Source organism: Echinops telfairi, unplaced genomic scaffold, assembly GCF_000313985.2.
Source record: "Echinops telfairi isolate 266 unplaced genomic scaffold, ASM31398v2 ScPeMD7_7412;HRSCAF=8450, whole genome shotgun sequence".
NCBI lineage: Eukaryota > Metazoa > Chordata > Mammalia > Afrosoricida > Tenrecidae > Echinops > Echinops telfairi.
Genome location: NW_022111312.1, coordinates 14,433,321 through 14,446,930, shown reverse-complemented (window position 1 = coordinate 14,446,930; position 13,610 = coordinate 14,433,321). Strand labels below are relative to the sequence as shown.

The following is a 13,610-nucleotide window of genomic DNA, read 5'->3' as shown; positions in this document are numbered from 1 at the left end:
CTGGTTGCCCCTCCCCTGCAGAAACCAGGCAATGCGGAAAAAGCTGATCCTGTACTTCAAGAGGAGGAACCACGCTCGGAAACAATGGGTGAGCCGCCCTCCACCCCCACCGGCCCCCGTCGGCAGCCAGGTCCCTGTGAGTGCCAGGTTGTGAGCAGAGCCTCCGGGCAGAGGGCGCCCAGCTCCAGACCCCAGACCCCAGAATGAGGGACGGGTTAGGAGGAGAGCAGGGTGGCGGGGTGTCTTCTGACCCTGGCCTGCTGGGTCTGCTGAGGACAAGGTCACAGTGAAGCAGAGGCCCAGCAGCTTCCGGTGTGGAGGTCGGGGCTTTTCTGACTGCGCCCGAGTGCTGAGCGGGCGTTCAGGCGAGACTGGGAGCATGCCATCTGTCCACCAGCAGCTGCTCGCCTGCCCAGCCAGACGGCCTCCGCCTACCCGAGGCCCACGTCACCGTGGAGACACAGAGGCCAGACAGTGCGAGGCTGCTGGGCAGAGTCTCGTGTATGAGGAGGCAGTTGCAGGCTGCAGCAGGCGGGACTGCGGCTAGACGTGGAGGGGGACTTCCTGGTTTTGGACAGGTGGCGGGACCTCCTCCTCAGGAGCAGCTGCTTGCTGTCAGGGCTTTATGGGGGCTGAGGAGCAGGATGCTTCCCCAGGGATGGGTGACGGGCCTGGAGCTGTGCTCCGAGCAGCTTTCTCCACACCAGCCAGCGGCAGTGGCCGCTTGCGCTGGCTCCTGAGCAAGGGCAGTGTGGCCGTGTAGACCACCACCTGCGGCTGAGGGTGTCTGGCTCAGAGAAGGTGTCATGGAGGGTTGGAGGGAGGCCTGGCTAGGCCCCAGGTTCCCCTGTGGAGGTAGCCAGGACCCTGGGCGGGGGACACTGCCAGGGGCCTCTCGTGCCCACTGCGTCCGCTTGTAGGCCTGTGCCTGCCTACGTGTGTGTAAGAGAGAGACTCACTATGGGTTGGAAGGTATAAGTATGCGTGAGTGAAGGTGTGTGTGTGCGTGACAGAAAGAGAGACTGGGACGTAAGCATACGTGTGAGCATCCAAGTGCATGTGACTGAGGGACCGAGCAGGAGTGTTGAGGTACAGGACTGCAGATTGAGTGTGTGCATGTGTGTCCAAGTGTCCGTGCCGATGTGGGGAGGTGGGTGTGTCTGAATGAATGAGTGTGGGTTCAGATTGAGTGTGTGTTCATGTCAGTGTCAGAATGTGCTGATGTGAGTGTAGGAATGTGATTGCATGTGCAAGAGGAAATGAGAGAGCGTGCGTGTGTGTATCAGCGTGAGTTGGTGTGAACATGTGAGTGTGTGAGAGAGAGAGACTGTGAGTGTATGCATGCAGGTGCCAAGCTGGCAGGCGGATGTGGAAGCTGGCTCAGGGCCCCTTGCCCGCTGCCGCAGGAGCAGAAGTTCTGCCAGCGCTATGACCAGCTCATGGAGGCCTGGGAGAAGAAGGTAGAGCGCATCGAGAACAACCCTCGGCGGCGCGCCAAGGAGAGCAAGGTGCGCGAGTACTACGAGAAGCAGTTCCCCGAGATACGCAAGCAGCGGGAGCTGCAGGAGCGCATGCAGAGGTGAGCCCAGGGGCCGCGGACCAGCCGCAGGGGCTCACACTGGTGGCTAGGCCCTGCTTGATTTGGTTGTTTGAAACGTGAGTGCTCTCTGGTGGAACCCCGGGGCCTTGGCTTTGAGATGCCCAGCCCAGCACTGAGGCCACCTTACTGGGGAGCTGAGCTCCCGGGGGCCAACGACCTAGCTGAGCCCCGTACGGAGCTTGGCTCACAGTAAGTGCTCGGTGCACGCCGGAGCTGGTCCCCTGCCCACTGCTGGAGGTCTCCGCAGAGCACATCACCTGCCCCTCCCCCTGAGCTGGCTCCTCTCCTGCCTGTCACCAGGCTTGTTTCGCACACCAGGCACGTCTCGGTCCTCACACTAGCCCGGGAACCGTGGACCCTGCTCACCTGGGCAGGCACCCAGGCACAGAGACACCTGGCCCTAGGTCCGAGTGACCACGTGGACGTGGCTTGGGAGGTGGTCCTGAGTGGGTCCCTCTGGCTCTCCAGCAGGGTGGGCCAGCGCGGCGGCGGGCTTTCCATGGCGGCGGCCCGGAGTGAGCATGAGGTGTCAGAAATCATCGACGGTCTGTCTGAGCAGGAGGTGAGTGCACCCCAGAGGTGTCATTGCTGTCTCCTTCCCCCACACTCCTGCTCCATCCCACCCACCCCATCCCCCACCCCAGCCCGGGCCAGAGGCCCACTTCCCTGGTGTAGTGAGGTGGGGAAGGGAGTCAAATGTGACCTCAGCCCCAGGAGGCTGACTTGAGAGGTCACCCTCGAGTGTATGGGTGGCAGAGGGGTTCGGGTAGGGTGGGAGTGAGCCAGGGTGGCCGGGCAGGGAGGCCTGGGATTCCAAGACTGCTCCCAGTTGTGGGAGCTAGGGGTGTCATCTGGGGCTCCCCTCACCCCCTGGCGGGTGGCAGCCAGGTTTGGAGCTGGCTGACTTTGACCCGGCTGAGCCCTGGCCTCACCCAGCCTCGTGACCATGCAGACATCTAGGGAGGGAGCCTCTCAGTGAAGCCGGGAAGCCTGAGCATGCAGCCTGCCCAGCTTGGACAGGGCCTGGCAGGAGGCACAGTACCTAGAGGGCAGCTCTTCCCCGGGTGCCAGCGGGCAGTGGCTATGGTCTGTGTGTGTCTCCTCCCACTGCCACCACCAGCCATGCCTTTGCATGTCCCGGGCAGCTGCTCTCTGAGGCCTTCGCTCTGACCCTCAAAACACCCAGCTTTGCCTGCAGTGGGTCATGTGCTCGCGTCCAGGGGAAGGTGCCTGGCTGCCCTCCTGTTACAGATGGGCTGCCTGTTCAGGCTTCCACGTGCTGCCAGCTCCTGCCCCCATCCTCCCTGTGCCCCGCTCACCCCGGGCCCCACCTTCCCTGCGCCCCCAGAACCTGGAGAAGCAGATGCGGCAGCTGGCCGTGGTCCCGCCCATGCTGTACGACGCCGACCAGCAGCGCATCAAGTTCATCAACATGAACGGGCTCATGGGCGACCCCATGAAGGTGTACAAGGACCGGCAGGTGATGAACATGTGGAGCGAACAGGAGAAGGAGACCTTCCGCGAGAAGTGAGTCCTGGCGTTGGACCCGCGGGAGTCCAGGGTGTTTGCTGGCTGATGGTCAGCAGAGATTGCCAGCCCTTTCTTCCTGGTCTCCCTTCGCCTGAGAAGGCTGACTGCACTAGGCACCCTGGCCCCGCCAGTGGGAATGGGGCCCGGGCCTCCCCGGTGTAGGCGAGCGGGCAAGCACTGAGCGCCCCTGCCCTGGGTTGGAGGTCCACAGGCACCATTGGACAACAAGGCCCCGAGGGTGTCAGAGGAGACGCCTTTGGGGGCTGCACTTCGGGCAGGGGCGGGAGCCTGATGCCTTGGGGGCTTCATCTTACTCTGAAAGCAGCTGGGAGCTGCCTGTGGCCCACCCCCAGACCCTGTCTGTGTCCTATGCACCTCTTGTCCCCTGACAATAGCCAGTCAGGTTGTCCCCACCTGTGGGGGTGCAGAGAGGTGTAGAGACTTCACCAAGCCCCCACAGTGTGCAAGGTTTAGACCTCACCGGTGGTGGGTGGGGAAGGGTGTTGATGGCAGGCTGGTGGCGGTGGCGGTGGGGTAGCCATGCAGCAAGGACAGCTCCTGAGTGAGCAGGGGGACAATCAGTGCGTCTGGTGGACAGCTGTGCTGTAACAGAGCCCCTCCCCCAGAGCTCTGATGTCCAGGCAAGAGAGGCCCCTCCCTCCATAGTCGGGGGTCCCCTGAGGAGACGGATCACTAGCTGCCAGCGAGTTGAATCTGCAGCTAACAGATGCGGCCGCCGGCCCTACACCCTGTGCAACAAGTTGTGTCTGCTCCAAGCTGCAGCCCCTGTGTGTGCTCCCCCAGTCTAGGGGCTCACCTGCCAGCACTCCCTCACACACGCTCTGCATGATCCAGAATATTCTTTTGTATTTTTCAGTCACTTTTAATCGTGGCTTGGGTGGAAGGAAGAAGCCCCAGTGGTGTGGTGGTTTTGCATTGGCCTGCTACCCGCAAGGTGTGCCATTCACAATCACCAGCAGCTCTGTGGGAGAAAGACGGGCTTCCTCCTCCCATAGAGAGTTGACAACAGCCTCAGAAACTCACAGTGATCCTATAGGGTCACTGCGTTGGCATCAACTTCATGGCAGTGAGGTTTTGGGGGTTTTTTTTTTAGCTTGATTTGGGTGACAGGGAGCCTTAGCAGGGTAGTGAATTAATCTTTGTAACCCTTTAAGACCACCGTTTGGCTGGAAGTTGAGCTGTGGGGTTTCAGGCCTGAAGGACGACTTAGTCGAGAGTACCACAGTTCCTATCAGACGAGTAGGCCGGGGTTTGTCTTTCTTCCTGCTGTTCAGTTTTGGTCACTTTTTTCCCCCTCCTACTCCGTCCATGACTTCCCAATGTGATCCCTTTCAGAGCAGTCAGCAGGAGTAGATGGGTACATCTACTTCTCCCAGCTGAGCACCCTGGGAGCTGAACACTGCATGGTTTGTTACTCCTTTGGGTAGTTCTGTGCCTCTTTGATTTCTTTGTCCTTTCTGTTTACTCTAGAAAGGTGTAGTACAGGGAGGCTGTCAGGGCTGGCGTCTGATGGCCTCTGACCTTACAGGGGGGGAGGACCACCCACATCCACAGACCCGTCCTCTGAGCTGGAGAACAGACATGCTTCCACAGTCCCAACATTCTGACACCAAGCATCCGTCCGTCTCCAAGGCCCTTTGTCCTTTTCCTACTGTGTTTGGTACCTCACCACCGTGGTCACACCCAACTCACGGACCACACTCACGACTTTTCCAGGGATGTGAACAGGTTAGAAATCAGGATCAGAAACGTTCAGGTCGTAGTTCTTGGTTCAGGCAGCCTTTTCCCAGCTGGGCCTGCACATGGACCTTTGTCTGCCCGGCTCGGCCAGTGTGACAGACCCCTTATCGCTGGTGATAAACACCCACAGGCCACTCCAGCGTCCGCTGGTGCCTACAGGCACTTGGCTGTAGTTTGTTAGGTCAGCCAACCTAGCTCACCAATTAAGTGCCTGGGGCCACCCCACTCCACTAAGCCGAAGGGCTCAGCTTTGCTCTCTCCCCCACTGCTGGTACCTGGAGCCCTGGCTCCTGGTTCTGCTGCCACTCCTTGGCCACCACCCTGAAGCATCTCGGGGTCACAACTTTCTGTCAGTTGATGGAGGAAGTCCACTGAGCAGGGGTCGAGGAGCCCACAGGACACACTCCACCCCGGCTCGTCTTCACAATGGTGCGGAGAAACCCTTTCCTGCTTCTCAGATGGCCTGTGTTGGACCCAGCGGGGTGGCAGAATTGACCAAGCCCCTGATTATATTTCCATTTTTACTGTCAAAATTAACCCCGGGCTTTTACCACCTGCTGTCTGCAAGTCAGTCACAGGCCTTTCTCCTCGGTCTGCCTCAGTCGGGGTTTTCTGATGAAAGCCTGCCCACCGTGTGGCCTACCTCCCTGTGTCACAGCTACACCCACAGGGCAGGTGGGCTCTAAAAGCTGCTCCCGCCAGGGCTCCCTCTCCGTTGCAGACAGGTGAGCAGCCATGACTGCCGTGGGGGCAGCCCTCCTCTGATCACAGAGAGCCCTGTGGGGAAGGGGGGGCAGAGAACTGAGGGCTTGTGGGATCCTGCTTGTTGCAGGCCCACCCACCTCCCCTCAGAAGGCGTTTTCTAGACGTCACTTGTGGGGACCAAAAAACCCAGGAGCCAGGCTGCCTCTGGCCCTCCTGTGGTGAGGGTGGCCCAGAAGTCTTATGGGAGGGGTGGGACATCCCGCTGTAGCCCTGCCTTTGAGGGGTGCCTGCTCAGAGCTGACAGTGCATTACTGTATGCATGTCATCTGTCTGCCCCCTTTGGTGAGGATGCCACCCACAGGGAGTGGGGGGTCCCCGCCTAGCCCAGCATGGCCTCATGCGGATGGAGGTGCTCAGCACCGCCAAAGGTGTGTGTGGGGGGGGTGCGTCTGGAGCATGACCGGCTGTGTCGCATGCACACCCGCCTTGGAAGGTAGTGGGAAGCAGATGTGATTGCCCTGGAATAGAGTTCTATGGGGAATGTTTTTGTAGACTCTCGGGGTGACTGTAGGTACCCCCGACCCCCCCGGAATGCTTTCTGTGGCTCCCAGAGCTTTCTGGTTCAGACCTAGTGATGTGACACCCTGGATTCAGTAGCTGAGCTGGTGTCCTGGGCTGGTTGCAGCCCTGTGTGAGTACCCAGTGTCTTCCAAGGATAACCTCTTGTGAGAGCCGGGTGGCAGTGGCAGACAGGCCCACCCTCTCTAAGCTGCTGGTAAGCACATGTAGTAACCACAGCAGCACATTTTAGAGAGTGGCACGCACACACACACACACAGCTGGTAAGTGATCCAGACCAAGGGCACAAGTACCAGAGGATGGTGCAGGACCGGGCTGTTTGGTCTGTTGTTCCTAAGGTCACAAGGAGAGTGTGGATCACTCCTCGGACCCTCGCACCGCACCCCACCACAGCACGGTTCCTGCGGCTTCCCCTTGCTTGTGGGCCACAGCGAGGTTTTCAGACAAGGCTGTCCAGCCTGGGGGTGTAGGTGAGGGTTGGGGTGGTGGCAGGTGAGTCCCAACATTGGCCCCTTTCTATCTGGAACACAGAGGGAAGGAAGGGTTTTTCTGTTTCTGGGAAGGAGGACTTTCAGCGTGGTCAGCTGTCCAGGCAGGATTCCCGACGGGGAAGGCCAGCCACCCCACCCACACACACACCCTCTTCCTCTGGAGAGAAGAGAATGTTCCGGACTCCTCAGGTCTAGGGGGTGTGTGTGTAGGGCAGGGGCCTGCAGACTGCTGCCCAGCCATCTGGTGGGCTGGGCGTGGGCACTGGCCCAGTCTCTTCGCTGGGAGCCTGGCTGTGGAGAGAGAGGGCGGCAGGCTGGACTGAGGCCAGTGATCTGCCAGCACACAGGCGGACGGGCCCTGACGTAGAACGAAGCTCTCCGTTTCCGGTAATCCTTGGCTTCCCGGGAGCCGCTGGCACAGCTCTGGCTCGCGCCACGGCCTCGGGCTTCACTCTGCTGCCCCTCCGCCCCTCCCTCAGTCCCACCTGGGGGAGGGGGAAGGCCGGGGCCCCGCTGGTGTACCCCCACGGCGCAGGCCTGGGGGAGAGGCAAGGCTCTGCTTCCCAGGCCCAGCCCGAGGCTGCTGGGAAAAAAACAAAGCCTGATCCTGGAAGGGGGACCCTCCGGAGAGCTCCCTGGAATGTCCTCGTTTTTTTTGTTTTTTTTGTTGGAAGCCGCCTCAGGCAGGACAAACAAATCCATTTTCAAAGGCGCTGCAGCTGACTCACTCCCAGGAACGCCCTCCCTGCCCTCCACCCCACCCACCTCTTCCCACGCCTCCCCCCCTGGTTTAATTGCTCCGATGGGCGGTGCCCACCAGGGCAGCGGTGGCAGTTGCCCGCGCACACGGCCCCCTCGGCCCGGCCTCATGCCCGTCCCCGTCCATCCACAGGTTCATGCAGCACCCCAAGAACTTCGGCCTGATCGCCTCATTCCTGGAGCGGAAGGTGAGTGGGGCCCGCCCTTGGCCCCCACTGGGACCCTCCCCTTCTCCGCCTCGCCAGCCCTGGCCTCGCTCCGGCTGTGGGCTCTGCCTCCTCTCTGTCCGTCTGTCGATCAGGGAACCAGCCGCGCAGCAGGCCCCACCCTGACGCAAGTGCACGCAGGGCTGGCCCCGCCCGCCCACGCGTAGGTCCTCCAGGGGCGGGGCTTGACCGAGGCCCCGCCCACACGGGCGCAGGTCCTCTAGGGGCGGGGCTTGCCTTGCCGGGCTTGGACTTGGCCGGGTGGACACCCCGTCCAGGTCCCTCTTGGCAGGATGTGACCCCACACCTGGTGTGTGGCTGTCATCGGGAAGTGCTGCTAACCCTGCCTGACCTCAGACCGGAGCCCAGGTGTACAGGCAGACTCCACTTCATTCTACCCATCAGACAGACAGTTGTCCCCCAGGGCGGAGTGGTACCCGTTTGCTCTCTGCCTAGGCTGCGTGTACCCTGTGCCCCCCTGAGGTGGAAGCGGGGGGGCTGGGGCCGAGTCACAGGTGCACAGTGAGTCTTCTAGAGCCAGCAAGCCAAGCAAATACCTATATCGCTTGTGAGTATATTTGAGTCAGGTTTCTGAAAGGTGGAATGACACCCAGGTTCACCCCTTTGCCGGAGGAGGCAGGGAATAGGATCTTGGGGGGCCCTTCCCAACACCTGCTTCTGGTTTGCTTGGTGGTAATCACTGTGGGGGGGAGAGACAGGCCTGGCTTATACCTGGCCATACCTGCTTCTGCCTGAGCGCCTCTCCTGCTGTTCCTGGCAGGTAGGGGGCGCTGTTCAGGTGGCCCAGATGTGGCTGCACACTGAGAACCCGAGTCCCAGGAAGAGACTTAGATGGATTTCGGAGAAGGGTGGTGCCATCAGGGGCCGTGGACTGCTGGTGTCCTGTGGAGGGCCAGGCAGCTGCTGCCCTCAGGAGAGCTCTGGAGCCAGCCAGGGAGCGGGTCCTCGTGGGAGGGAGATGCAGACATCGGCCTCCGGTGTGCAGTCCTCCCTTGGAGCATTGTGGGTCTCGCCTGACAGCACCTGGGTGTTTGTTTGAGTTTTTCAGTTAGGGTTTTCTCTGAACGTGTACACAGCATGCCAGGCTCCCATGGGCATGTCCACACGGATTGTTTGGTGGCCTCAGTGTGGCAGTGTGCTCTCTGACCACAGCTGGTCATTCTATTTCCGGTACTCAAGTTTCCCTGCCCCCCTGCCTTCTCAGGCTTGCCCTGGGCTTAGTGCTATTGCTACTCAGGGCTCGAGGGGTGGAGGAGGGGTGGATAGCAGCAGTGACCTAAGCAGGTCGTAACCTTTATTTTGTGTGTCACTCAGCTTTTCTGTAACAGGTGATCTCAGGATAGTTACTGTTTAAGGTTTAACCCTTTTAAGATCAGATTGGTTTCTGCCAGGAATCTTTCTGTTGAAGCCACCTTTTCAGAAACGGCATTTTGAATGAAATGAGGGAAGGCGTGTTGCTTCCCACCCCGTAATGGAGGTTTTAATTAGTGGGACACATCTGCCTGGAGGAGTCTTTGGTGCTGGGGTTGATGCGACGAGGCCCCTTTCTTCAGATCCAGAAAGTTACACAGGCACCCAGTAGATGGCAGATAAGAGTGGGATGGGAGCTCCCCACTAAACTCCAAAGATAGGAAATGTAGGTGGGCGCTGCATGTCCCATGGGTCACGAAAGCATTAAAGAGTGTCTCGGGGAGTTTTCGGTGGTCTCAGGTCAGTCTGGGACACCCAGCAGACATGGAACCCCCAGGTTGCTGATGGAGGTGGTGCCCATCAGGGTTGGCCTTGCTCAATGTCTCAAATCCTTCTGTTACGTCCGAGTAACCTCCGGTCCCATTTGGATGGTGAGGCAACCGGAGAAGACGGGCCGGGGAAGACGGGAATGTTCTGAGAGAGAGAACAGGATGGGTCCCTTCTGGTGAGCAAAGCCAAGAAGTGGTTGCTCATGGTGTCTGATGGGAAGGACCAGGGAGCTGAGGTGACAGAACAGAGACCCCCCAGACCACAGGGGCCCAGGTGGCGGCTGGCTATGATGTCATCCTGAGCAACGGCATGGGCAGTAATGTCACTAGTAACTGTGGACATTGTCCTGAGGACTCCAGGTGTGCATGTAGTGCCCCATCTCTCAGTTGTAATACTGAGCCACAGAGAGACCAGGCTCCCCAGCCAGCCCCCCGGCCTGGCCCTCCCTCCTCACAGTCCCCTCTCTGTCCGGCAGACGGTGGCCGAGTGTGTCCTCTATTACTACCTGACCAAGAAGAACGAGAACTACAAGAGCCTGGTGAGGCGGAGCTACCGGCGCCGGGGCAAAAGCCAGGTGAGAGGACTCCCCTTGTCTCCCAGGCGGCAGCTGCAGGGACATCCTCGCTGGGGTCCTCTGCCCCTGCCAGCCGACCCCAGTCGTAAAGCAGAGCTGGGGAGAAGTGGCCATTGACAGCCTGGAGTCTCTGGGGGCCACCTTGGTGACCATTCGCCCATGTGGTGGTTCATTCCAGCACTTGTTTGAAGAAGGTAGCCAGGACTGCAGCCTGCAGTTCTCCACACTGGTGTTTGGCGCCCATAAGACTGAAGGATTGTCAAGGTTAGAGTAGATGCGGGCCATCTAAGTCTGAGCCACAGCCAGCTTTTTGTGTGACTACAGTTTTGTTGGCACATGGCCCCGCCCGAGGCTCCCTCCTGCACCTGCTGTGGCAGCTCTCCTGCCTTAGTGGCAGGGCAGGGGCTTGCCACGGAGACCGCATGGTGTGGGAGAAGCAAGATAGTGCTCACAGTCCCTTTATGGGGCAGAAAGGTTGCCGGCCCCCTGAACTGCAGCGCACAAGGAGTGGGTTTCAGAAATAACTGCCAGCTGTTCAGTCAACAGTGAGGGGTGGGGTGGGGTGGGACAGCGGTGCATTTGAAGAGGGAGCCCAGGGTGCTGGGAGAGTGCAGAGCTGGGTGTCCGGCAGCTGGGGTGGCTGGGAGGTGGCTGCCGGACATTTCCCTTGGCTGTCCCTGGGGACCCTGGAACCCAGCTGTCTTAGGGTGGTGCCCTTCCCCATTGGCATCCTCCAGCTCCTCCCCAGGGTCCTTGGAGAGGTCCTGGCTGCTTTGGGTCTCACGTGGCTCCCGTGAGCCCTACTCCTCCGTGGCCAGGGCATTGGCGGGCTCTTGCTAGGTTCCAAGCATCACCCCGATGGGCAGCTGTGCTCCCAGTGTGCGTCGGGCATCCCGCTCATGCCCATTCAGCAGATGCGTAAAACAGCTGTGGTGACACAGTGCTGTTTCCACCCAGTCCAGGTTCAGAAATTGGAGGGCATTTGGGAATTTTCTAGATGAAGAGGCCAGAATCAAAATAAATCCGAGACCAGGGGTGGAGTCACCGCCACCCTAAGGCAGAACAAGCAGGAAAGTAAAAAAATCTTGCTGCTGGGGGCTCCAGCTCACGCAGGCACGGGCTCATTGCAGACCCAGTGTGCCCACGCAGGGCTCTGCCCACAGGTGCTCAGCAGTACCCACCCCTGTCTGGGAGGGAGAGGACCAATGAACACTGGCTCCCGAGGGCCGTGGGGTCTGCACAGAAGGCACGGCGACTGGGTGGGATTCCGGAAGGGGATGCTGGGTAGATTCTCCCCAAGAACATGGGTGGTCAGAGGGCCCGTTAGGACATTTTGAGAACACGGGAGACCGCGTTGGTGTGGAAAAGACCAGGAAGGTCGTGCCGAGGGGCATTCTCCTGTCGTGTGTGGGGAAACCCTCCCCTTCATCCTGCCCCCTCAGACCAGACTTCTCTCGTCCCCCAGAACTCAAGGACCATTTCAAAGGAACGTGATTCGAGTCCCAGGAGGGAGGGCCGTTTGGACGTGGGTGGTGCACATCAGAGTGTGGCTCTCTGGGGGAGGCCCGGAGTGCTGGAAGCCCCACCGTGCAGTCCTGGGTGGGTGGAGGCCGTGGGTAGGAACAGTATCCTCGCGTGGGGGAGCTCTGTTCTCCTTGGCACAGGCTCTGTGGGTCTTCTTGAGGAGCCCCAGGAGCCCAGGAGAGGGGGCGGGACCGTGGCAAGTAGCAGCCGGCCCACCCTAGCTCTCCCACGACTTGGGACCTTGCGGATCGTAACCGTTCGAGAGGAAGGGCACTTGGTACGACTTAGAGTGGCAATGCACTGCCAGAGGCCAGGCCCAGGGGGGACACCCCCCTCCCCTTGTTCGCTGTTCCAACACTCCTGGCCCTGCCCCCACTCCCCCTTGCTCGCTGTCCAGGCAGTGTGTCATCCCTGGGCTGGGTTCAGGACCTGGGAGACCTCTGGGAGAGCCAGTAGCCCTTTCCATCTGCTGAGTGCTGCTCTGCATGTGGGTGGGGGAAGCTGCAGGCCAGGCAGAGGCCCCTGGGTGCCCGGCCCCCGAGAACCTGTGTGTCCGGTTGCTTTTGACGCCTGGCCTCTGGCTGGGCCTCCCCGCCAGCCCCACGGTGACTCACAGCTCATGAGTCACGACCCAGGGCCCCGCTGGCCCCAAGGATGTCGAGGCTGGGCCCAGGGATGCTGTGGTCAGTCAAGGGCCTGGCTGCCCAGTGTTAGGACAGCTGAGCCAGAAGGTCCCCGGCGGGAATGGGGGGCCCATGCCACGGCGGGGAGAGGTCTCAGGTGAGTGTGCCTGGAACAGGGGTGGGGGGTGTTGGGAGGGCAGGTCTCCTGCAATACTGACCTGGGGATGCTAAGAGCACTTGCTCTGTCCCCATCCTGCCTACCCCTCCTTTCCTACACTCTTCCCCTGTCTCTCCTGTTTCTTTGGGTGGGTCTTGGCTCTCCCTCCCGTCCTGCCAGCATTCCTGTTTCTCTGCTGCTTCCCTCGATTTCCTTGTCTCTATCTCCCATCTCTCTCCCCTCCCCCCTCCTGCTTGGGGGCAGGTGGCCTTGTCTCTTCTGCTGAGACACTCCAACGTCATCCGGCATCTCTCAGGAGCAGTGTGGCTGGGGAGGCCTGCCTATGGGGAAGGGAATGCCATGGCCCTCCCCCAATGGTGACTTCGCCTGCCAGCTCATGGTGAAGCCAATGGGGCGGTCTGGCCAGCTGGATGTGGTCACATGGCCTCCAGACCTCTGGGTCCGTCCGTCAGTGCCTTCCAGCACTGCAGCGGGTGTGAGCTGGCCTTGTCCCGGCTGTGCTGGCTGGACTGGGGCCCCCAGGCTCATGGGAGGCAGTGCTGCTGTCTGTTCTGGGGGGAAGGGGGCCAGGCTGGGGCGGGCAGCTCTGTGCCCAGATGTGGGGGCTGAAAGGGACAGATGCTTTGATTGGGTCCAGCTGTGCACTCATGCCGGCACCTTCAGGGCCCTGGTTTGCCACAGGGGCAGCTCACTTGTGGGCTGCCAGGGGACAGTGCACACTGCTGCAGCCAGTTCCTACAGAGGGACACACCGGGGGGAGCTGTGCATGGGCTGGGGGTGGTGTGTGAGAGACAGGGATGGTCACAGGAGGGTATGTCCTGAGGCATGTGCATGGCGCCCTTGGGCTACGGGCAGCCGGGGAGGCGTTGTTACTGCTTGCTGGTCTTGGATGATTCCCCAGAGGCGCGAGGCCCCAGGGCGATGTGCCTGTGTGGAGATGGACTTGCTCCAGTGAATGACAGACGCCTGCAGGGCGTCTGAGACAGACCAGGCGAGGTGGTGTGGACAGCAGGGCACGCCCCGCTCGGTTGGGCTTCACCATGGAGAAGTGTGTTCTGAAGTGTGTGTTCTTTACCCGAAGAAGATCCCAGTGTCTGAAGGCCTGTGTGTCTCTGTCTGCTGGGGTGGCTCTCACATGGTCAGACCTGGGGTCGGCCTGCAGCAGCAGATAGGCGGGCAGCTCCAGTGGAGTGAGGGTCAGCTGCTCAGTGGGGGCATCTGGGGTCCTAGGACAGCCTGGACACTGAGCCTAGCCCGTTGGAGAGCAGGTGGAGTGGAATCTCTCAGGTACAAAGCCCTGAGGTAGGAGCCAGAGCAGC

General features: G+C 60.6%; 1 protein-coding gene across 1 annotated transcript in view; it reads left to right on the top strand.

Annotated features, from left to right (window-relative positions):
* NCOR2 (nuclear receptor corepressor 2) overlaps window positions 1-13,610 on the top strand; it is a 99,355-nt gene that overhangs the window by 46,402 nt on the left and 39,343 nt on the right. Inside the window, exons 9-14 of the mRNA XM_045296729.1 lie at window positions 22-88; window positions 1,407-1,579; window positions 2,069-2,162; window positions 2,949-3,127; window positions 7,559-7,613; window positions 9,868-9,966. Of these exons, the coding sequence (XP_045152664.1) occupies window positions 22-88; window positions 1,407-1,579; window positions 2,069-2,162; window positions 2,949-3,127; window positions 7,559-7,613; window positions 9,868-9,966 (667 nt within the window). The remainder of the gene's footprint in view (window positions 1-21; window positions 89-1,406; window positions 1,580-2,068; window positions 2,163-2,948; window positions 3,128-7,558; window positions 7,614-9,867; window positions 9,967-13,610) is intronic.